At 31.4% G+C, this 26241-nt stretch overlaps 2 protein-coding genes across 4 annotated transcripts; both read right to left on the bottom strand.

Annotated features, from left to right (window-relative positions):
• Window positions 1–346: 346 nt before the first annotated feature.
• On the bottom strand, window positions 347–2165 carry LOC137806775 (uncharacterized). Of its 2 annotated transcripts, none has more exons than XM_068607049.2 (2): window positions 834–2165; window positions 347–645 (listed from the first exon to the last, which is right to left on the bottom strand). In XM_068607049.2, exon 1 carries the CDS (start codon window positions 2135–2137, stop codon window positions 854–856), a length of 1284 nt encoding a protein of 427 aa, XP_068463150.1. In that variant the 5' UTR covers window positions 2138–2165; the 3' UTR covers window positions 347–645; window positions 834–853. The 2 variants fall into 2 exon arrangements, with proteins under 2 accessions (XP_068463150.1, XP_068463149.2); XM_068607048.2 differs by having other exon boundaries at window positions 347–655; window positions 834–2130.
• Window positions 2166–16376: 14211 nt separating this feature from the next.
• On the bottom strand, window positions 16377–24013 carry LOC137806776 (peroxisomal fatty acid beta-oxidation multifunctional protein MFP2). 2 transcript variants are annotated; one of them, XM_068607051.2, is made up of 18 exons: window positions 23683–24013; window positions 23509–23580; window positions 22846–22908; window positions 22714–22767; window positions 22560–22627; window positions 22397–22478; window positions 21938–21993; window positions 21334–21636; window positions 21162–21248; window positions 18541–18715; window positions 18302–18423; window positions 18023–18186; window positions 17701–17955; window positions 17500–17621; window positions 17241–17362; window positions 16974–17122; window positions 16761–16899; window positions 16377–16628 (listed from the first exon to the last, which is right to left on the bottom strand). In XM_068607051.2, exons 1-18 carry the CDS (start codon window positions 23777–23779, stop codon window positions 16593–16595), a joined length of 2166 nt encoding a protein of 721 aa, XP_068463152.2. In that variant the 5' UTR covers window positions 23780–24013; the 3' UTR covers window positions 16377–16592. The 2 variants fall into 2 exon arrangements, with proteins under 2 accessions (XP_068463152.2, XP_090156650.1); XM_090300524.1 differs by lacking the exon at window positions 21938–21993 and having other exon boundaries at window positions 23683–23975.
• Window positions 24014–26241: the final 2228 nt, after the last annotated feature.

Below are 26241 nucleotides of genomic sequence, written 5' to 3'. Positions count from 1 at the left end.
ACGGAGTAAAACTCCTTTGACCAAAAAATTATTGGGCTTCGTGTCCATTTGTGATGGATTCTCCCAGAAATGAAGGCTGCTTCATGCACTCCATCATAAACCAGTGGCTTTCTACACAGCTATGCAAATGGAATACTCCAGAGTTAAACAATTACTAGCACTGCCAATTAGGTGCACACTACAACTTTCCAATAAATGCCACCACGCTCTATAACTACAAGCCCCCACCCTGGACCACTTCTCTTCCAACCATCTTGCATTTCACTACATAAGGAACTCTTGTGCACATATTTTTGGAAGCTACACACACATTATTAATAATCATAAATTATTAGTTAACACCTTATTAAATTGCACAAAACATATAACATATACTCAAACTGAATCTATGCATATCCCGGTATTGTGCCTACACCACCTTCAAACATGTGTATGCATGTGAATAGTGATTTTAGCAAATAAAAATTACACGTCTTTGGCGTAACACAAGTGTGGAATTACAAGAAGGACGCCTCAAAAATTACAACGTGGTGTCGCAGTTCAAACCAGCCACGTGATGACAGAGAATTAAATGCATCGAGATTTTCTTCCCGAGTTCCCCTCTTCTCGACCACACTCCATTCCCTGCCTTCTCATCTGCGGAAACTGCCCATAGCTTATTCAAGAGATGGAAGAAGAAGGAACTTTAATAGTATTAGATTAATAGTAATGAAACAAAATTAACACTCATCCACAAGACAAACAAAGTAGTAATAGTAATAATAGACAGTAATTAACATTAACATCGTACTAAATTGTATAATAAACCAAGTTAAAAGCTCCCAAATTTATACTCTTTGCCCCCTCTGTTCTCTCAGCTTCTGACGGCGAGCAAGGAAGGTATGGCTGATAAGTTTGGCGCAGCATTCTTATTATCATTGGCATCTCTAATAATATCTCTTCTATTACTTTCTTTAGAAGAGGGTTTGCCGCTGAAAGCTCTCATGGGACTCGCAAAAGCCCAACCCCAACTCCTACCCCTGTTATGAGATAGAGCCACAGTCGCTGACTTCCCATTCGCGGCATCGTCAGCAGAAGAAGAAATCCAATAAGACGACGAGGAAGACGAGGAAGAAGACGAAGTCATCATGAACCCACTAAACAATCCTCCGCACCGCACTCTCTCCTTCATGCAATGGTGGTGGTGGTGGTGATCGCCGCCGCGGCTCACGGAGGCAGCGCCACCACCCGCCACCTTGGGCTTGCCTTCACGCTGAGACTCCACCCTCCGGAGAGTGCAATCTCCGAATCCAGTGGAAATCCGCTCGAAGAAGTCCCCAGAGAAGCTTCTGCTACCACAGCCAACAGATCTGGATCTCGAAACCTTACGCTCCAAAGAAGTGGCGTGAGTAGTGGGGCTGTTATTGGTGTCCTGTTGGACAACAATGTCAGTCCTGAGAGAAGATGCAGAGCAAGAGTTATCCTTGGGCTTGACAGAGGCAGCTCCCGGTGCGGAGTTAATGGTAGAGATCCTGGGCGTGTTGTTGATGTTGGTGTTGGTGTCTCTGAAGCTCTTGGAGTTGAGTTTCTTGGATGATTTGGAAGAGAGGTAGAGAAAGGACCAAAAGCCGTGTCTTTTCCTGGGACTGAAGTCCTGAATGGCTACGTCGTGGTCGGCGTCGACGAAGGAGTGGTTCCTGCGGGGCGTGGCGGTGGACTTGCTGCGCTTGAGGACGAGGTGGGAGGATGCATTGGGCGAGGGCTTCTTCTTCTTGTTCTTGGAGAGGAGAAAAGGGAGGCGGGTTCTGCGGGCGTAATAGTGGTGGTAGTGGGAGTGGGGGAGGGAGGAGGAGGAAGAGGAAGGGGCGGGTGGTGAGGTGGCGGTGGGGGGGAGGGAAGGGCGGGTGGTGGAGGAAGAGGGTGGTCGGTCGGATCTGAAAGAAGGAGAAGAGGAAGAAGATGAAGGAGCGTGGATGGGGAGAGGGAAGGAAGAGGAAACGAGCTTGCCGAGCTTCTCCTGAAGGCAGAAGGCGCAGATGGCACCTGGGTTGTTTCGGAAAGGGTGGTCAGTGCATTGCATTCCGTCAGCGATGTCGTGGTCCTCCCCGACGCCAACTCTTCCTCCTCCGCCTCCTTTCATGGCTTCCATCTGGATCATGAGAGTGAGAGTGAGAGTGAGTGTGAGATGGGGTTGAAGAAGCAAACAAGTGTGGGGGAACAGATGGTGAGAGGGATGTGAAGAAATAAAAAGTAGTATTGTAGCATAGGCCAAGAAAGATAGAGAGATAGAGAGAGAGAGAGAGAGTGTAGCGTAGGGTAGTGGAACAGGGGAGACTCCCCAGGAGCACGTGGAATACTGACTTCCTCATCTGTTCAAAAAGTCTGAAAGAGACAAACGAAGCCAAACCCAGCCCCTATGAATCAATAATATAATTATTCAATTTTTTTTTTATTATTATTATTATTCCAACTGCCATCTCATCCATCATCCATCCCAAACACAACAATCTCTAAACCCTTCTCATTTATCAAACAAATCAACCATTTTTTCAATTTTTCTTTTTCCCACATATTTCTCTATTCATTTTCACCTTTTTCTTTTAATTTTTATTCAACTTTTTTTCTCTATCAAACACACTCTATGTTTTTTTAACAGCTACGCATCATTGCTTATCATTTTTATCACACTATTTCCTATAAAAAAATTCAGCTTGCTTCTTTATTCTTTTTTCAAAATCTTTTATCAAGAACAAAACTTAAATTTGACGCTTTACTTAAGGAAAAGTACATTTTTATTAAAATAAATAGAGAAATTATTCCCCAACTTTTTCAATATGTACTGTGTTCATTCAAAGGACAAAACAATCATCCAGACTTAATAAACTACCCAGTTAACGTCCTACTATCATCATTCCAACGCATAATATCTTTTTCCTTTGGTAAAGAAATTCTAGATTGGTGGTACTTTGAGGGAAAAAAGAGTTTAATGAAAGATCGCAAAAGAATGTTAAGAAAAATTTTGCGGTAATGATAGACAGAGTTGTTGGGTAATGACAGTAGAGTTTGAGATTAAAGATCGATTTTGGGGAAGGAAACTAGAAGTGAATTGGTTTCCATAGTAATTGTTGATTTGTTTGAAATTTGAGGAAAGATCCAAAAGACAAAAGACAAATGGTGATAGTGATAAAATAAGGAGTTTTTGCCTTTATTGGTGGTGTGTATGAGAATGATGATAATTATGAGAAGATAAATATCGACCCTACTTTGAAGTTATGTTGGGTGATAAATTTCGCATTATTAAGCCTGACGGAAAAGTAAGGACAATAGGAAATCCTTAATTGCATGAAGATCAAATCCTGTGGACTTTCGACTTCCATAATTTTCTTTACACTTTCTTCTATCATACCACATCTATATCCAACTGCTACTAGTTTCATCCTCATCAATACTGTTCCTAACATAACGGATCCAAAACGTACACCACTCACTTTAGTTATAATTATTAACCCTTTTCTTATACAGTTTCAATCATCACTGTGTATTTTCTTATTCAATTGTTTTCTACCAAATTTCTTGTTAATACATATCTTCCAAACACGTTATGTATATATATATAGTTGATCTCGATGAGTTTGAGCTAGTGGGTTCTGTGTAGTGTAAATTTGTCCATTTTCTCTTTTATGTGTATATTAAAATAACACTGAACTTGTGGGAGAATATTCTTATTATATTTGGTAGTATGTACTGAACCTTTGAATAATAGATTATGATCATCCATGTTCTAAAACTCGATATTCCTGCGAGTGTTATTGGGAAGAAAATGATGAAATGGGTTGTAAAAGTTTAGACAGAAAAACGGTATCTAATGTGTCAATAATTGTTTGAGGAAGGACAAGTATTCTACGTGATGGAGCAATGTTGGAAAAGTTAGGTTGATAAAGTAGAAAAATCCATCTGAGGAAGTGAAAAAGGAGGACCACAAAATTTTGTGTAAAAGGTACATAGGTTGCATATAGATGCGGCATTTCAATTCATCATAGGCACAAGGGGACACAAAAAAAGGATTGTGCTAGCTAATCATATTAAACTACCTCATACTTCAAAAAACTATTGCATGCTATCATTTCAATGAAATATTGGTTGACTCACACCTTTCTCAACTTACCATCTCTTTACTATTTCTTATAAAAAATCAAATATTTTTTGGTAAAATATATTTCTAAAGTTACATACATATATGCTCCTTTTCACCTTCCTCTTACCCAAATTTTTATGCTTCTGTACATTCATGTCTGTCTGCAGTATTTCGGGATTATTTGGAGTATTCCTTTGCTGCACCAACTACATTCATGTCTTTCACAAATCACTATTTTCAATGTATATTATCAAATACCCTTTTTATGACACAGTATTTGAATCAAAAGGATTGAAAAAAGGAAGTTGGAGATAACTTTCGAAGGTGAATTGCAAAGGGAATGTGCAAGTAGTCTACCTCTCTCCTTTATCCAATGTAATGCCACTATGGTTACGAATTATTTACCAAATATTATCTCTTCTGCCAAACTATTATTTGAGTTAGTAGCTTAATGTAATTGGTCCCAAAATCCTATGTTAAAAACTAGATTTAAAAGTTTAAATTTAATTTATGTATAAAGTGGATCTAGATAGTATTTGATATTTTTTAAAATTTAATTTATGTATAAAGTAGATCTAGATAGTATCTGATATTGACTGGAACAATTATTGTAGTTATCGGTTGTTTTGTTGCTTCCTTACTCTTTAGTACTTCGTTTCTTCAGATTTCAAGACTCATTATTCTTAATTCTTCACTACTCGGTTGGGAGTTATTCAGCAAAAGGTTTTCTAACAATCAAGTAAGTATCATGTGTTAAGAGTGTATAGGGAAACTGATAAAAATGTATCTTCCTCATTTGTAAAGAGTTTATTTATGATGTTTAGTCATGACTATTTATCGTGATGAACCGAATTTATAAATATAATGTTAACTGATTTTTAGAAAAATTTCCTAATTTATATAGAAGTATATTTGAAAAAGATCTTCATTAAATTAGTGTTTAGTTAATTTTTTTTAGTGTGACCAAGATAAGATATAACCCACCAAGGTAAGATATAACCCCTGTTTAGTAAGGAGTTTTCATAACTGTAAAATATTATTTCAAAAGTACGTTAATGTATTTTAACTGGTCAACCACTACACTTTAGAAAACTCACTTAATATAAAATTAAGATTTGTAGTAGTCACTTAATTTAATTTTTAATTAAAATTTCGGGTGAACTTATTTCCACTTTTAGACATGAATAATACATATTATGGTTATGATTATTGGTCAAAATGGCCACATGTCTTTGAAGCAGAGTCCTGAAAGAGCGAATCTTCTGAAGGGCGAGTGGCAGCCGTAAGATTATTATATTGAATCTCCTGATGAGCAAGTGGCCACCGCTAGATTACTACATTTGTCTTTTTCTTTTCTTTTTCCGTAAACTTCAATTTTTCTTTTCCTTTTAATTGTAATTAGGTTAAATATGTTTTAGTTATAATCTTGTAATAAAAAAATATTTTTAATCTTTTAAGTTTTGAATTTAAAATCAATGTTGTTCTTATACCGATTTAAAAGCAAGTATTGTTATTAAAATATAATAAAACCGTAAAATAATCTTCATAACTTTAAATATACAATATTATATTTAAATATATTGATTTGGTTCTTTATTTTTAATCTAAAATATGAATCAAATTATTCGTTAAGAAAAAAGTAGATAAACTATTTTAAAAGATTCAATTTTAATTATTTTTATCGGTTTTCGAATGGGTTAAATTTCGAATATCTATTTCATATTTGAAGTGAAATTTTAATTTTTATATGTTAAAAACACTAAATAAATCTTTAAAGGATTCAGACATATTTTTATACTAAAATAACTAACTAAAAACCGGTATTTTAACTATTAAATTTAGATAACAATATCTTTTTATTTACTTTTTCTTTCCATTTTTCTTCACTCTTTTTTTATAGCATTTGTTCTTGTTGGGGATCCCTCCTTAATTTTATGCAAGATTATGACCAATGAATATTGGTAACACTATTGTGGGGGGAGTTGAATTATTGATATCCTCAATTAAGTAAATTAAGAAGGAGAATTATTGGGAATCGGTCTTTAATTTAATGGGAGATTATGACCAATTAATACTAGTAATCAATCCATTGAATATATTCAATGATGGTCATTAAAAAGTTTTTTTGAAAATTGTAACCCTCTTTTGGAAATGTAATGAGCATTAATCTGTTTAGAAGCAAGAAACAAGTAAGAAGAGCAACGCTGTTGGGTGAGGCTGTTGGGTGAGATTGAGTGTTATTCTTACATAGTGAGAGAGACAAATATTGTAATCCTACTTTCATATTGAAGACATTGTCTGGACTAGGTCCCGTGGGTTTTTATTTATTTCTCAAGTTGAAAAGGTTCCTACGTTACAAATTTTTTGTCTCATTATTCTATTTTTGCTATATTTTCTATTATTTATTTATTACTTCCGCAAGTGTCCATCTTGTATCTACACTAAAGAGGGAAAATTAATTCTGAATTTTCCCAACAGTAGTATGATGAAGCCATTTATGATGGAGACATGTTCAAGTTGACTGTGGACAACTATTCTTATTGGAAGCCCATAATGGAGGATCACTTATAGTGTAAGGATATGCATGAACCCATTACTTGCATAACCAAGCCAGAAGGTAAGAGTAATAAAGATTGAGAACTTTTGAATCGAAAAACTTTTGCAATGATTCGAAAGTATATTGATAGAATTTTGTTTGAGCATGTGTCCACATACACAAATGCTCATGAGTTGTGGTCAAAGCTTGAATCTATGATTCAAAAGAAAACTCTAAGAAATAAAGCATCTATTGTTAAAAGACTGGTGAAACTTAACTATACAATGGTCAAAGTATGACAGAGCACTTGAATTCATTCAAGGGTCTTGTCAATCAATTGAGAAATATAGATATGAAAATTGATGATGAGTTGCTCTATTTTCTATTATTTAGTTATTGTTCTCGGAGAAGTATCGATCTTATATCTACACTAACCCCCTGTTTGCTTCCATGGATGTACGGTTCAAGAGGAAGGATGTGAGTGGATATCCATGGTTTGGATAAAGGGATGTGCAGGGAAGCGAAGGAGAGGATATACCTGTGAACAGTAAATATCGTCTCCCCTCAAAATGAAGAGATGTAAAGGGAAAGTCATATCAGCATCCCTTATTTCCAAATTTACCCTCATTTGAATGTATCATAATGATTCATTTGAATGTATTAGTATTTTAAAAAATTTATTGTACAATGTTTAATATATATATATATATATATAATTTAAAATGAAGAAACAAATCATAATAAATTTTAAGGAAGTTTTAAGTTTGTTTATTATTTTATAAAATATTATAAATCAATGTAAAAAAAATATAGTTAAATAAAAGATTCCATTTATATATTAGTTATTAGAGTAGATCAGGTGATACCTATTTTTCAAGTTCTAATCAGATATTTTTTCTTAAATGTGATTGAATTTAGTTTTTTTTAAAGAAAAAAATATACTATATCTAATTAAAATTGAAAATATTACCTGGGTTGGATCATGGTCATCACCAAAAAGTTATACTAAACATTTTTCATTTTATTTTATACTAAATATTTAATTTATTTAATACAAAAAATCCCTAAAAACAATCCATCACTTAAAATAATTTTATTCTAACTTAAATTATTCATTAGAAACTGAAAATATAATTAATATATTTTCACGTATTTTTACATAATTTATTAATAAAAACTACACTTTATTATAAATATTAGTTATTAAATAAATTTAACTAACACAAATATTTAATAAAACAAAATAATAATAATTAATTATTAAACTATATCGGATTATACTACTAATACGTTTTTATCCTTATTTTTTATTATAATTTTTTATGAAATCCTTTTCTATGGTTAATTAAGTTATATTTTTGTTATGTTGTATTTTTTAGATTGCTTTTATAATATATGTTTAATATTTAAAGAAATTATTTCAAATTATGTTTTTATTTATTTATTTTGTTATGTTTATATTAATATATTTCTATATATAGTTATTATGTTTATGAGTTATAATTTATTTTATTATAATTTTTTATGAATTTTTTTTCTATTATTAATTATATTATATTTTTATTGTTGTAGTATTTTTTATTTTTCATTTCTAGAGGATTTTTAATATTAAAAAATAATACTTTTTTATTTATATAAGATTTGATTTATTTTTCAATTTTATTACTTAAAGTTCTGTTTTTATTTAATTTGTTGAATACATATTTTTTTTTCTAATTGTAGTTTTTATATTATACATATTTACATTTTAACATATATTATTTAATTATAATTTTTAAATTTACGAAATATATTAAAGTTTTTCATTTTTAAATAAAAATAACTTAATTTATTATTAATTTTTTTTAGTAGACAAGGATTAATCTGTAAAGTAACATTTCACACATTTAAATAAAATTAAAATTCTCTCATAATCATCACATCACTCACATCACTCACAAACTCTCATCAACTTTCCTCACACATCCATCCTAACATATTCCAATCCAAACACTCATACTTTCCTCACACATCCACTACCTCAAATCCTCACACATCCCCTCCTCAATCCAAACAGAGTCAAAAAAAAAATCCCAATTTTCCGAACAAATCTCTCTCCATTCTCAAGTATACTTATTCTCTCTTTCTTCTTCTTCTAAAAACAGTAAACAATTCCTTTTTATTTCTTTTATCGATTTTTGCGTACACAACCATAAATTGTCATCATTGCCCACCGCACACTGTGATTTTAAATAAGAATAGACTAAAACATATTTTTGATAATTTTTTATTTAAATCCTTATTCTTATAAAAAGTTCATTTTAATCTATAACTCGGTGACAATTTAAATCATTAAGAAGTATGCATGATAACCACCACAGAATATAAAATCTAAAGATTTTAGTGTAAGTTGATGAAAGGATAATATTAACTAAATTAAAAGTTAAAAGATGATTTATTTTAAAAAAATATAGAAATTTTCACAATAAGAGAAAATATCCAAAAATATATTTCCGATATTATTATGGACTCTTATAAATATATTAATCTATGTTAGAAATTTTACATCAAATATTAATAAAAATAATTTATACTATATAAATATTTATATAAATAGATCTAAATCTTATTTTATAATATTAAATTAAATTTAAAATTTATTTTTAATATTATATCAAAATTATTTAAAATCTATTATAATAAAAAATTATTAAATTTATAAAATCATATTTTACCAAATTATCTATAAATACATAATCTTACATACAAAATGTCAAATATGATAAAATAGAGATTTCATATCAATTAATAATAAAAATATTTTATAATATATATAAGTAAAAAACTTTATAAGTTGAATAAGGTTGAATTGATTAAGTAATAAGATAAAAAAAAAAGTTTATCATAAAGATGGACGCAGTTAATTGTGTGTTGTGAGAAAACCCCGTGAAGCCAAGTGGAAAATGTGGTTAGATGTGGCAATTAAGCAAATGGAAGTGGGGAAGTGTTGGAGTCTCTTCCTTTCCCTTTATTTGATTCTGATGTTGTCTTCCCAAATCCACATGATATTTCATTGAAAAGTTACTCTCACTCATGTCACTGTGTGTCCCCATCTCTGGATTTTTCTCTCTTATATTCAATCTTTCTTTGCAGTCCCTACCATTCTCTTCTGATTCCACTTTCAGATGCTTAGAAAATAAGCTCATTGGACCACTTCATTCATCCTACCATGTTTACAAAACCAAAACCAAAACCCATCTCATACATTTAATTTTATCCCGATCCCAAATTCTTGTACATTTCCACTAAACATTACTTTCCCTCAAACATAGGATAGTCCTGAAAGTTTAAGATAATGATGATCCATGAGGACAAAAAATGATTGATAATTTTTCACATTGATGTTGGGTCTTTGCAGGTCGCGGATTTTACTAATATGGCTCAACATGTTGGTTGAGCGGACATGTCACACAAACCTTGTCTACCATAAGAGAAAGAAGAGAGCAAATTTTTTCTTTCCTTTATAATGCAAAGAATTATTAAGGTACTGTGAAACCCAGCATTATATGTTATTCCAAAGGAAGAAGTACACTGTTGTTGTATAGTGATTTTGACATTTGTTCAGTACAATAAACAACTGCAAAACAACACATTAGGGGAACATATATGCATCAGATCACATGATTGGAACCACCAAATTGTTTATGTCATTGCTTATTTAGTACTCCTCCATAACCATTATTGCTCCCTATTACTTAATTACACAATTTCTACATTGTTTTTTAAACTTTCTTTCTTAGATATAAAGAGGTTTTTTTAAGTCAAAAATATATTACAAACTTGCATGACATTTTCTATAAACTTGAAAATATCAATTGCATTTCTTAAGATACGTGACAAAGTCTTAAATGTGATGAAGTAGAGGAGCAACAAAGACAATATTTTAATGATTTAATTAATGTTAGATCTCATAAGTAGGTTTACATGAAATGGTGCTTAAACTAATTCCCGTTCACAAAATGTTGTTTGTACTCTTTTTAATATTTTTCATGATGGATTAAAATTATTACAAATACTAATTTTAAAAATAATTAATTTTTATTATTTAATTTCTTTAATATTATATGGATATGCTTGTAAAGGTGCCCTATTTTATGATTTAATTAATGAATTTAATGAAAAGTGAGTATGTTATGAAATTATATTTAGAGTAAGTTAGAGAAGAATTAATTGCACTATGATTGCAAAAACAGAAAAGGCTTAGGAGTAAATTAAAAAAACATAGCATAAAGCATAAATGTAAGTAAGTTATGAAAGTGAGTGTGAAAGAGAAGTGTGGGGAAGCTAAAAGCAGAAGAAAAGGGTATATTTGTAAATGCTATTAAAAGCTTACCATGAACTCAACAACAAAAATACATTTCACCTGCGGATCTATATAAGTTAAGCCTATTTCTTCTATTTCACTCTTATTTCTTGCACCTTCTCCTACTTTTCACAACTATTTCCCTTTTCATTTTTACAATATAGATTAATAAAATAACTTATTTCATTCAATTTTAACAATTTTCCCTCTCAAACTAAATAATTTATAATTTATTTAGTTTTAAGAGGGAAAATATAGATTAACAAAATAACTTAATTTCATTAAATTATAATTATTTAGTTTGAGAGGGATTTTTTTTTTCAATGGCATAAATGAAAATATAAATAATAAATAAATCTTCATTTTAATAAAATAATACTCTAAGGGATAAATAAAATATGGTAAAGGATAATTTTGATTGATGAAAAAAAACATCTTTTTGTGCTCCCTTCTTATCCCAACTTGTTGAATTTGTATTTTTTTTGGAAGATGTATTTGTTTGTGATGTCTACCAACTTTATTCTCTTTTATCTTGTACTTTCTCATGTATCCAATCTTCTCAAGTCATGTTTTTCTTTGTTAACTCACTTCCATTGTCTTTATTCTCATGCAAATAAAAAAAGGGTTAAATTATTAATTAGATTTACATTTTAAAATTTTCTAATTCAGTATCTAATCTATTTTAGTATGTACTATTTTTTCATTTTTCTTGATTCTATCATCTAAACTTGTAGTAACTAAAAGAAATTAAAATAATATTCATAAAAAATAAAAAATAAATTTTCACTACAAAAAAATCATTAAATAGAAAGTAGTTTTAGAAACAGAAATAATTTATTGCTATATTGACTAAATTGGATATTATTTAAGAGACTAAACAAAATTTTGGTTTTTAAATTAGTTTTTATTATTAATAAATAGTTTCTAAATTGGTATCTAATTAACTAGGAAGGTTTTAACTACTAATTATCAATTATCTAAATTCTAAATTTGGTAGTAAAAACTTTGGTACACTACAAGAAAATCATTAAATAGAAATAATTGATAGTTAAAACCTTGGTAGCTAATTAAATACCAATTTAGAAACTATTTATCAATAATAGAAACTAATTTAAAAACTAATAATTTTTTTAGTCTCTAAAGTGGTATCTAATTTAGTCACTATAACAACTACTTATTTTTTGTTTCTAAAATTGGTTTCTATTTAATGATTTTCTTCCATTGGTAACTAATTAAATACCAATTTAGAAACTATTTATCAATAATAGAAACTAATTTAGAAATCAAAATTTTTTTAGTCTATAAAATAATATTTAATTTAGTCAATATAGCAATTAATTATTTTTTGTCTCTAAAATTAGTTTTTATTTAATAATTTTCTTGTAGTGTTTATTCACAATTTAAATAAAAAAATAAAAAATTGTAAGTTTATAACATCATGTTATTTATAAAGTAAATAAATATGTAATTTAGTCCATGAAAGATTAAAATGGTGACTGATAGGTCTTAATAATTTCTTTTTATGTAAATAAGTTTGTAAGCATTACTTTTTGTCAAATCTTAAGTTTTATTATAATTTAATTGGTATTTTTTAGAATTCAAACGTAAATCATGTTTTTGTATCAGAAAATGAAGACATATTTAATATAGGACAACTAATTAATGATATGTTTATTCCAAAGTTTTGTGATGAAATTTTGAAAAAGGAAGAGAGCTAGAGGATGAAATTATATCAATGAACATATTGTTAATCCTGTGAAGATATTTTGGATCTTTCAATATCAAAAGTTCATAAAATTCATAATGGTGGAAACGACATAAAGAGCTTATTAGAGTGAACAATAATGTTATTGTAGATACTATTTTTGTTGAGCCCGAAGAAGAGAGTTAATAAATGTGACAACGGTTTTGAGTTTATGTGTGATTGTTGAACAAAACTTCAAAAGTAACACAAAAACTTATATGTCAAAAGATAAATTATTCAAGGATTTATTTATATGAAAACATTATTCTAAGACGTATCAGTTAAGCTTCTAATATTTTAGGATCAAATTAAATATTCACTCGTTACAAAAAGTGTAATAATACTATATTTGTAAGAATCAGATTTTCAATAATATTGTAAATAAGTATTAAATTTTAATAAATAAAGTCGAAAAGAATTGTTTTTTCAAATAAATAATTCTTGATGATTTAGATATTCGGTTGTAAAGGTGAAAATATATACAAAAGACACACTGATAATCAAGTTAGAACTCAGTGATTCGAATATTGATTGTTGTTAAATAAGTACATTTGTCTCAAATAAATGATGTGTGTTTATAAGAATATCAGGTGAGTTAGTGTTTATTATGACTTCATGAGTTAATCTTTTGATAAAGGGAGAGTTTAATATATTTGTTATGTTTAATTGATTATCTTAACACGAAATTTATCTTTTCGTAATCGACTCGATTTTGCTTACTTCGATCACTCTCGTAACATGTTTAATTTTAATATTTTTAAAAATATTTAAAATTTAAAATAATAAAATAATAAAATAAAAGAGCCAGATTGAAATTAAAATTGTTTTAAATTTAGAAGAAAATCTAACATATATATATATATATTTATCCTCATGGAAAAAATCAGTAAAACATACTAATCTTTTGCAAAATTTAAACTTGTAATATTTTAATTTTAAATTTATATTTGACAGCTGATATCAATAATGGGTATAGTGTAATGGAATATGTTAATTAATTTTCTTTAAAAATAACTAATAAATAACGTTCTGATTATACATAATATACAGGTGATAAGAAAAATGGAAGTTAATTTAATATTAAATTTAAATAATGATTTTTTGAATATTAACTTTAATTGAAGTGACACTTTACTTAATTTGGTTGAACCAGATAAATGAGATGAAAGTCTAAAGTAGGAGTGATATTTTCCTCTTGTAAACTTGTTAGACATGAAGATCAAATTTCAATTCCAAAAGCTGAAGGTGGAAGAAAAAGAAATGTTTTGCTTGAAAGTATGGTAATGGAGTTTTTGGGTGCATTATTATTATTGCTGATGAGATATTGCAGAATGAGTTGGCTTAGACAGAGAGTGTGTTATTCTTATTGCAGGTGAAGAAGTTGAAGTGATGGAGAAGAATCCATTGTTGTGCACAGTGTTGATTCATAAATTTTTCATTATCATTTGTTAGTAGGTTAGCCAACAACCAGCTCATTTATTAACTTGTCTACCTCAATTATCATCATTGTACTTCCCTTCAATCCAGCCCCCCCTCTCCCCCTCCCTAGATTTTTTCTAGGTTAACAAAATAACAAAAGATATAAAATCCTTTTTTCTTTTAATTCAAATTACTTTATTCATAAATTAATTTGTTAAAACATATTGATTCTTCTACAATTAAACCTTTATAAATTATAAGTAAATTAATTTTAAGGGATATTTACATAAATGGTGCAGTTTTCATTATTTTTATCGAATTGAGAATTTTTTTTATAAAAAGTATATAAGTCCTACTTACAAAAACTATTTTGAAATGATAATTTTCATAAATGATTTTGAAATATGCAATTTTCATGTAAATGTTTTTATCCACTTGTCATTTACAATGTTAATATATGTTCAATTACATTCTACACAACATTGACAAGGTTTATGAAATTCTATTTCATCTAGTTTGAAATGAAGATTACTAATCAATATATATGGGTCTAAACTTCATTTTTGACCCAAACATGCACTGTAAACAATAATAATTCAAAAAAATATTTTTGTTATCACACTACAATTGAGGAAGTTGTCCATATAGACAATGATGAATAATTTGCTCCATAATTTTTCTCCTTTAATAGTAATATGTAATTAGTAACACTCATTTAAATTTACACAATTACATTATATTCACATAACCAATTTCATTAATTAATTAACTCAACTAAATATTTCACTACATTAAAATGATAAATTCTCCAAAATACCAATTACAAAACAAAGAAATAATTAATTACATCATCTATGATTTAGGTGACATCTTTAAATTTTCTCAAATTGCATCTAATTATATGTAATTTCATTAATTAATTAAATTAACTAAATTTTAAGTAATTATTTTAAATTCTTTGTTTATATTAAATTGATAAATTCTCCAAAATACCAATTTCAAAATAATGAATTAATTACCCTAAACTCTAAATAATTAATTGCATGTTTCCTTTTTCTTCTCTATATGATAAAACAAAAAAAAATCAATTAATTGCATAGTTTAAAACATAAAAAACATAAAAGATTTGAAAACATATATGCAAGCACAAATTCATAAAAAAAAATAAAAAATCAAAACTCGTCTTTTGAAGCAGAAGTTCAATACACAACTGAAAAAAAAGTTAACGTAATAAAAAAAATCTTCAAAAAACACGCGACTTTAGTGTAATTGTAAAAAAAATAAAAATATGGAAGTATGACTTCTAATTTGAAAAAATATATATGATTAGAAGAAATTTGAAAAGCAAACACTACTTACTCGTATAATTTTTCATTTTGATAAAAAACAAACGAAAATTACATCATTTCTTTAAATTTCCCTAATTTTAACTTGTGGAAAATCTTATTTCGCTTTTTTTTTTTTTTTTTTTTTTTTTTTCTAAAATCGTTTAACGAAAAATTTCATTCAGACAAATAATTGGTCTTTTGTGGTTAGCTTTAAAAACTTAATGAAAGTGACTCTAATCAAATTACAGATTACATACTAAATAATACCCAATTTCTAATGAGATAAATAACTTCGTAGCATTTTTTTTTTCACAGAAAATGGCAACTGAAATCAAGTATGAATGTTCACTCATCTTATAAATTCCAATATAAAATGATACATTTTAATAGATAATTTGAGGGTGATATACTAAGCTTAACTACCATTCTTTAATTTTTTTGAAATTTGCAAAATAGTCCCAATTAATCTCTTTTCCTCCGAAAGTTTCATGAGCACTTCACCTACCTCCTTGTCATCACTGAGTTGTGTTCTAAGATTTCATGATAATGGCTGGTTTGGAGAGACGAGACGGTGATGGGAAACATTCGTCAATCTCAGGTTAAAAAAGTAAAAAGGGTTCACTTTGTAATTTAAAAATCTGAATGTTGAATAAGCTTTCTGCTAAAGATCTTCTGTTAATTATTTTATTATTAAAGAAAATAACTTTTTCTATTCATAATTACAAACAAAACATTGATTTACTTGGTAAATTACAAAAAATGCATGAAGTTAAAAAAAAAACTGTTGAACAATTTGATGATAAAGTGCAAATAATCATAAATTTCACTTTCTGATGTATGAAAACTTATTTTCAAAAGATTATCAGTTTGTGTCTGAAAACCACGGAAATAACTAAATAATTTTTCTAAAAAAAGAAATAAAATTTATTAATTTCGGCTTTCTCAAACAAACACATTCTTGTCTTTCACCAAACAATTACGCTGTTCATATATTTTCTCATCTTACATTAAGCTGTTTCTCAAGTCACCACCATATTCCTACCGTTTGAAAGGAGACATCGGAAAAAGGAACATCCAATCAAGCAACCACTTATTGAGCTATTTGTTTCTTACAACCGTGAATTTGCCTGCTCCACAGGGGCACTCTGCAATATAATAGTACAAAATCCATCAGGGGGCAACACAAATGGCAAAGGAAACTCAGAATTATCTTCGAAGACAGCTAGTTGAATTCAATAATCAGGCAACAACATTATATTTGAGCTTAGGTTACTCACCAGAGGAATTCCTTTGGCAGCTCTTGCAGCCAAGTTGGCACAAGGTTTGAAGAATTCTCCATACAACTGTGACCATTTCTCCAATTTTGAATATATGTACTTGGATCCAAGACTGTCAGCCCAGAATAGGATACCTCCCCTGTGAAATCAATCCCAAAATTAGAACAAGTACAAAGTTTTGATAAGTGGCAAGTAAATAACAACAAGACAAACCTGTAAGGTGGAAAACCCATGCCCATGACAGAGGAAATATCGAGATCAGCAGCTTTGACTGCAATGCCTTCGCCAAGGACCCGACAAGCTTCGTTCACCACAGGAAAGAATATCATCTCAATGATGTCCTTTTCTTGTAACTTTACAAGCTGTCCAGGTTCAGATTCACAACATCATATCCAGAGGAATTTACAATAAAATTTGACTTTAAATTGTGCTTCCTCACTAGCCAAAAATATGCTATGAACTAGGAAGGGTTTAAAATACCTTAGGATCAACGGAGACACCAGTAATGCTCCTAGCCTTCTCAATATAGTTTTTCAATTCAGTATCAGGACTAGCCTTGCGTTTATCATCATACAAATAAAACCCTTTTCGAGTTGTTTCGCCTGTTAGAAGCAAGTGTTAAACAAAGAAAGTCGATTAGTTTAATAGAATAAAATGGAGCATATAATTGTTATGTAAATATTTTCCACATAGATATAATATTGTCAGAATTCCAATTGATGCAGGAGTTTATCTCTACCAGCTCTCTTATCTTCCTGCAGAAGGGGAATGAGCATTGATTTATAAGTTCTCTCAGGAAAATTCTCAATAAATTGCATACCAGTAGCAATCGCCACACCAAACCCAACGAGGTCAACCAATCTGCAATAGTAAATAAGTGTCAAATCATGCACTTCAAGAATTGATAGAGAATATCAAGAACTTATCCAATCACTAATACCTAAAAGGCCCCATGGGCATTCCAAATTTGCTTATTACTTCATCAATTTGATAAACATCTGCACCACGTTCAACAAGCAAGAGACCGGCTTGGGTATATGGGAAGAACATCCGGTTAACAGCAAATCCTGTGCAGTTTCCAACCACCACCGGAGTTTTCCTTATCTTCTTTGAAATATATAACAAGTCAACTATCACTTGAGGAGAGGTCTTGTTGGTACGCACAATTTCCAGAAGGGGCATAACATGTGCAGGACTAAGGAAGTTACAGGTCAGATATTTAAATCAGCTGAAAAAAATAGTAACCTAATAAAAGATCTCACCTAAAAAAATGGGCTCCAACAATTCGATCTTTAGACTTGGTTTTCTCTCCAATCAGGTTCAGGTCAATTGTGGAAGTGTTACTTGCAAGTATACAATGAGGTGGACAATACTTTTCAAGATCAGCAAAGATCTGCTGCTTTAAGGAAACATTCTCAATAACAGCCTATCCAGACAACAAACACCAAAAAGAAGTTAATTTCCCAAGCAATGGATAACATGCAACCACAATCCTGATAACAGTAAATAAGCAAAGTTTAATTTGCATTTCATAATACAACCTCTATCACCATGTCCACATCTCGGAAGCTTCCATAATCAAGGGTACCTTCTAGAAGAGAGACTGCCTTTTCAAATTTTTCCTGGGTCAATTTACCTTTCCTAACACGGCTCTGTAAGTTTGCTGTTCATGGGGGAAAAAAATTACTTGTAAACAGGTAAACAGCATCGTTTATTTCTTAATTAAAAATGCAGATTGAATAGGGACTGATGAGAGCCAACTCATAAGAATTATTCTCACCTTTAATCCTATTGATACCAGCATCTAAGAACTTCTCATTTACTTCTTTTAAGATGACAGGATAGCTGCTAAGAATTAAAGCTGTTGCTATTCCAGAGCCCATTAGTCCTCCACCAAGGATGGCAACCTTCTTGACGTTTCTTGGAACCAGACCAAGATCCGTAACCCCAGGTATCTGTTCATGTCAAGAGGTATTGAAAAATTCATATCTGTAGAATTTATACAAAAATTTAGCACTCAGAATCAGGCTAGATAATTCTTCTTCACAGCCATATTTATCCATATAAAAATTGGATTGAACATCTGACCCTAACCCAATCACAAAAGCTAGATGAGGGAGGAAGGATTGCCCAAACCTTAAAAAGAGTATTGTGACTATCTTACTAGCTAATGTGAGGCATCTTAACACCCCCTCACCTCCATAGTCTGATGTTTGCAAGATTAAACAGTTGTGGGTAACCCTACATCAAGACTACATACACTTTGATAACATATTCCATGTTTTGAAATTAACAGTAGAATTATAAGATATAAATGGCTGGAAGGAACACAGAGACTGAGACATGAAGGGGGAAACGATGAACAAATTTAGGCCCTTCGTGAACATCTTACATGATTGTTGATAATGCACAAGAGAACAAAATTTTGATAATTCAATTTGACAATCATTGTCAACTAATTGACCAACAAAAATAAGATCACTAGTGAGACTAAGTGAAACGAACACATAGTTAAATATGATGAAATATCTATCAACCATTGCTGTGATAGTTAAATGGTTTTCATCTCCAGTATGAATTTGGAGATGTCCTAACTATCTTGTGACATTTGTAAGGGTTTCAGCATTGTTGGTCATATGATTGGATGCCCCAGAGTTAAAATACCAATAAGAATGGGTAGAAGAAGATTTCCCCAAGAGCCCTAAAGCAGAGAAGCTGTAATATCATCCGCAAACAAATTCAGGGGTCCAAGTTTGAAGGCGGGTAAGAGCATTATGCTGCACATTTCCTGTATGCACACAAGCAGAAGAAGCACCAACCGAGACAATAAAGGTTGTGGCAATTTTTTTGGTATGACTTATTGGACGTTGTTTTATGATTTGACCATCCTTCTTGCAGTAATTGCAGAATTTTTTAGAAAGCGTGAAGCAAAAGTCTAAGTCCTTTGCAACAGAAATATTGAATAGTTCTCAAGACCTGTTTTCTAGGTTTGCTTTGCATGGTGTATGCAACTGGAAGAGATATTGTTCTTCGTGAAGTTCGTTTAGGCATGCATCCAAGGAACATACAGTATCTCTGTTCACAAGATTGAGTAGAATACCTTCAAAATCTAATCTCAACTCAATAAGAAATTAATCTCGTTTAGTAGTTTCATGAAAATTTTCCACTACAGTAAGACCTTTAATTGACAAATCTTCATAAACAATGTCAATGTATTCAGCCCAAAAAATCAGAGTAAGGGAGACTTATTTCAAGTTCAACCCAGAACTTTCTAGCAGCGTTATTCTTTCTACACACTTTCTTTAGATAGACCAATATCATGGCTGTAGTGCTGAATGCTCTAAAAGATTGAGGACAACATTGGGATCAACAGAGCCTATGATGACTTGTCTTTGATTTACCACTTGGCGTATTTAGTGTTTGGTTCATCCTTATCGAGAGAAGAAATGCTATAATCAATATCACAATTCCTTACCTTTGAGAAATATCGAGAACTGAAATGCTCAGGTTGTGTACCAACTAGATGAACCAACTAGATGTCGTAAAGAATTGAGTGAACATTGAAAAAGGGACAGAGGACAAATGAACTTATTCTAGAGTAGGACAGATATGAGATAATAAATACAAGAGGCAAGGAATTCTGGGCAAACCTAGGTAGGATCGCACCTCAGACTAAAATTATGTTAAACTCTGAAAAATTGTAGGTCCAAACTACGTGTTCATCTGGAGAATATAATGGCATAAAATTTCAGCCTTGAAAAGTAGCTGAAGACAAATGCTAACCTACATCTGTGTTATCCTAATTAAGTAGATAACGACATAATTATGTAATTACAACTAATTAAGGAAATAATTACAAAATCAGCAATCATATTTAAGGGGATAGTCACAATTCCAGCTGCGGGATCTGCTTGAATGAATGGCCAAATATTCTGAGGGGATATGTTCAAAGAAAGTCATTGGAGGCACAGATGAGGAGGGTATTGGCAAGGCTTTTAGTCCGTGTGAAATTGATAAAAGGATGCCAAGAAGGACACTAACAGAATTTATTAAAAGGGATACCGTGGTAAATAATATCCCTGAAGTTATTTTTAACAAGGCTAATGATAGTGATTAATTCATGTAATCAACCCCATCTATTGGGATAAAGTTATAGTTTTTGTATCAAGATGAGTCAGGATTCAATGAAAATAGGAAAGATTAGAATAGTCTTTCTTTTCAAAACTTTCATCAAATTCAATACAAAATTTACAATTAAATCTATATAATGTGTCAGCTTTCAATGTATAAGTTTATAACAAAGTTTTAAGCAGGAAAATGAACTCTCTTTATCTCTTAATAGTTTTGTCACTCGAAGGGCGAGAAATAAGTGTAAAACTAAGACTGAAAACCCTAACAAACCTTGGACGTTCCTCTTTGAGCAAAAAATATGTGAACTAAGCTTTTGCAAGTGTCTGACTTTACAAGTATTTCAGATGCTTCAGCTTCCTACAAAGATCAAAGACAATGTCACAACACATTTCTGCAGCCACAATATGAAGGGGCAAAGGGTATACCAGAGATAGATAACAACCTTCCAGAGTCCTGCACGGGGACCAGCAACTACTCCTGCTTCAATAACATCAATGCAAACCAAAGGATGCTGGAGGTTAGGAGCCCATTTTCGAGCCTGAGCTCGAGCAAATTTCAAAATCTCTAATGCTTCCCCGAGGGGTTCCAATTTGTCAGTCTTATAAAGACTAGCGATCCATGGTCGCCGATGGCCTACAATATCCAAGGCCCACTGTCGTGCAGCTTTCACCAGATCATCAGGTGACATCAATCCATCTACAAGCCCCAGACTAAGAGCTTCCTTCCCTTTAACTGGTTTAGAAGTCTTAATTTGAAGTAAGAAAAAAAAGGGGTGAAGAAATTAATTGAAAATCATTGGACAAGCACATTGTAGTCACAACTCTTGAATACTTTCCTGTAAAAAAAAACATAATTCAACACAAAGTGGAAAGCTGAACAAAAAGCTTGCTGATGTTCAGTTAAGTTCAGTTCAGAAAATTTCAAAGATGGGACAGTGAATGTGCTGGTTGACTGATCACCAACCTTGAGTTTGAAAACATAAGCTTTTTTCTTCAAATTGAACAGAATGGAAAGTTACAAAAAATAAGCATAAAAATATACAATACCAGCATCATTTCAAGTGCCTTTGCTAAACCAACAAGACGAGGAAGTCGCTGTGTTCCTAAAAGACAATTCAAATTTTATATTGACGATACTAAAGAAAAAGGAAATAAGAAAAATAGTCATAAGACATGCACTGTTCCTCATGGTCTAATTTCTTTTCTATTTAACATTTTCTTTTTCAAATTATGCTAGGCCTAACTAATGTGCAAATTGAGGTATTAAACTAAATTTGTATTTAATTAATAAATTCATTAAAGCATGTAAAACTTAAAACTTAAACTTCAAACCCCTTCCTCTATAACTAATCCCACTCAACAATGACCAGTAAGAGTGGTTAAACTTATCTTTCCAAAACAGAGAATAAACAAAAAGAGTTGTATAGAGATACATTCAATTTGAATTCATACACAAAATACAAGTAAATTTGATGAAAACAGAGAAGAATCAGTTACTAGTACTACCTCCAAGTCCAGGAATTATTCCAAGCTGAAGTTCAGGCAAACCAAGCTGAGCAGTTGGGGTTGATAACCGAGCATTGCACGCCTATATGAGAAAGAATGAGTAATAATTTGTAGAAATTTACAAACAAAAGTTTCTCTTTCGTAATTAGTTAGCAATACGTACCATTGCCAATTCCAAGCCCCCACCCAAGGCAAGGCCATCAATGGCAGCAACCAATGGCTTCCTAGCCGCTGAAAAAAAAGAAGAAAATAGATTTAAGATAGCACAGAATGAAAAATAAATAGCCAATAAAAAATTTCATAAAAAGAAGACGTACCTTCTATAGTATCAGTGATGATTTCTACCGATAACCAACCAGGTTTTGGACGCTCTATATGAGGAGAGAGGAAAGAGTTAGAAAATGTCTATGAATGTAACTACATTAGAAAGACACTCCCAAAAGAAGTACCTTTCGGCTCTTCATCACCAAATGCAGAAATATCAAAGCCTCCAGAAAATTTTCCCTTTGGACCTGATAAAGTAACATAAGATTCAATTATGATGCGATTAGCCACAAGCTAGTTGGCCAACAAATATCTTTAGTTAAGTCCAAAACCAGCCTGCATTCATTTCCCATTTGTTCTTGCCAATACTAACAGAGCATCTTAGTTCTTCACAATTTGAAACTTCGGTGTTTGTCAAAATGCTCCCATCATATCACAGGAGTATATCTAGCCCAGGAGTGAGTAAAGATGACGTCCACTCTAAATGGTTTGACCATCAACGTTTGTACAATAGGATTGGTCATAACAAACTAACAACTATGAATTTCAACGCTTTCTAACTCTTTCAATTTGGTCAAGAACAACTATTTCAGTAGATAAGATCCTATATTAACCCTTGGCAATCGCTAAGGGTACCAGGAGAATGAGGATTTGAGTAAAATGTTATAGACTCAAGTGGTGGTTAGTTATCTGTGCCATTCTCCTTTCCTTAGTTCAATTTCGATTTTGATTTGTATATTACATTACATTGTCCACTGCCAAACCATCGTACTGATTTCAATGTCAAACCCTACCAAAGAAACAAGCTTAATAATTGCCCCTTCCCAGTGGTTTGAAGTAAAATATACCTGTAACAACAAATGCTTTGACATCGTTTCTGCCTAGAGCCTGATCAAAATTCTGCTTAAGACTGCGTAACACTAGAGAGAGAAAAGGAGATACAGAAACAGAAGGAAAAATTAGCAACACAACATAGAGTGATATTCAGCAATAGAAATAGAATTGAAAGGGTCAAAATGTACCATCATAGGAGAGAGAATTAACGGGAGGGTTGACGATGGTGATGACGGCAACCCCATCAGGCCCTACTTCCATGAGAGTGTGTCCTCTGCTTCCCATTGTGCTGCCACTCTTTTTTACTTCTCAAGAATCAGACTTGAAGAAGAAAATAAATAAAAAAGAGAGATAATTTTTGTTGAAGATGGTGATCACTATGCAACATAAACAATCATCTCACATCACATCATATCAACATAGATCCCACATCAAGTATTAATGATTCTATCTACCTTTCCATAAATTTGTTAAAACCACCTATGGTTCACAAAACCACCTCATAAAATACTAATGGTTAGCAATTCATAAATTGAATTATTAGACAATAAGTTATTCGTAAATTAGTCAATAAAATAGTTGAAAGATATAAAATAACATAACATAATTATGAAAAATTTATTATGCAAATAAAATTTATATTTTTAAATAAAAATATATTATTATATAATTAGAATTTTGGATTTATTTAAATAACTAAATGTTTATTAATTTTAAAATTGTATATATTTTATTTGAACAATTTATTTTATTTAAATATTAATTTAATTTAATTTTAATTTTTTTTAAATTTATACTTTTTAATTTAAATTATTGCTATATTCATTTTTTATAATTGATATTGTGTATAAATTTTAAATACTATAATGGAATGAAATATTTGTTATTTCCATTTATAAGGTTGAATTTTCTAATTTGAATTGCGTGAAAAATTAAAAAAAATATATATACTAAAAATTGCATAATAATTAACTATTTTTATAAAATGAATAAAAATACGTTAAAAAAATTAAAATTATATATTAAAAAATAAGAAATAAAATAAATATATAATGCTTAAAAATAACATTTTTTTATTGTAATGTAGATTAGATTTTCATTCCTAATATTACAACATCATAAAACAAACTCTAAAAGCTCATTCAAATGTGATGATCATATATATGTAATTAACTTGAAGTACATACACATCTTAAAATTTATTTTCACAGTTAAAATGGTACGAATGTTTTATTATCAAAGTGAAAAACTTATATCAATAAAAAAATCCAATCATTCAAGTTTCATTTTAAAATAACTATCATTTTTTTAAAAAAATATTTTTTTTTCTCGTCTATCTTTTCTCTAGAAATTTAACTCTATTTTTCAATGAATTGATGATTGGATGTTGATCCTGTCTACAACTCGAACGCGGAGGAATCGCTTCGTAGCTCTCTCTCTGCCCCATCTACGCAACTGTGTTATCTGCAAAATGACCCTCGGAACCTTCTCTAGGATCTCCAAACGCGACCTGCAAAACACACAGACGGCGCCTCTAGCGGCCGTTTGCACTCCGACGATCAAGTTAGATCACAGAACCACCAATGAGAAAAACTAGTAGTGTGTGTAAAACTCTTGTTCTCTCTTTTTTCTATATCTCACCTGATTCTGTTTTATGCCACTGCCTGTATCTGGGCCTAACAAAATTCTGTTATGCTTTCTGGCATGTGTCAGAACCCTGTTATGCTTTTCTGCGACAACGTACCTCCAGAATCAGTAGAGTGTGAGTGTCTGTGCGTGTTTGCGCGTCTCTGCGCTTGGCTGCGCTTGTCTGTACCTTTAGTGGTACGGAGTACACCTTTATCTGGGTCGCGCCCCTCTCAGATGGTGACATGTGGAGGTATGCAACTCACATCTAACCATACACGTGTCACTACTTGAAGGGCTCTAACGCTTCTCTTTGTGCGCCTAAGTTATTCCCTTGCGGAGTAACTTAGGATATTTCTTCTACCTGGGTAAATCGCATACTCTCAGGAGAACGCCGGGTGTGGCTGGTCTAGGCACACTCACCAAGCGTCGCCCTCTGCGTAACGGCTTACCCTTCACGGTATCGCGCACGTAATGGGTTGAGGGAATCACCAATCACTGACTGGTTTACTAGTTCCCTCAGGCCACTCTCGTGCACGATTCCCTGAGATGTGCTCATGCGAGGTCCATGCGTAACGCTCTCGCTGGGAACCTCAGTCCCAGTTTAACTTCGTGTAACACGAAACCTCAGTCCCTGTTGCTTCTCGCGTTCTGCCCCCAGGCGTTCATCTGGGAACTGGTCTGTTGATGGCCACTTGGTTACTGACCACCGATCATCGTTCTGGGTGGTCTGTCCCCTGACTTCGCTGCCGCCTGATCTGTCGGTGGTCATTTGGTTAGTGACAACCGATCACGTTTACCCCGATCTATCTGTCACCTGGTCCACGTGTCACCCCGCGAGTGGTCCACGTGGTTCTCTACTGCTGACGTCATCGACTACCGATGACCGATCGGATCAGATGTCAATTTTGGACTCTTGGCAATGAGTAGAGTAAAACTGCTCTATTAGAATTTTGTTTAGAATAAATTCTTTTTTTTCCTTTTTCTTTTGCATCAATTGTGAGTTTTCTAGGTTGCCTAGGTAAATGTGTTTTTGCATATGGTGTTTGTGGCTTCAATATTAATCTTTGTTAGTTAAGGATCACAATGATGTGTTCAAGTCATTAATTGATGGATATCCA

The sequence above is a fragment of the Phaseolus vulgaris genome, chromosome 3 (genome assembly GCF_051622355.1).
Source record: "Phaseolus vulgaris cultivar YP4 chromosome 3, ASM5162235v1, whole genome shotgun sequence".
Classification (NCBI taxonomy): Eukaryota; Viridiplantae; Streptophyta; class Magnoliopsida; order Fabales; family Fabaceae; genus Phaseolus; species Phaseolus vulgaris.
The sequence above is the reverse complement of the archived record's forward strand: the minus strand, read 5'-3'. Positions and strand labels throughout refer to the sequence as shown.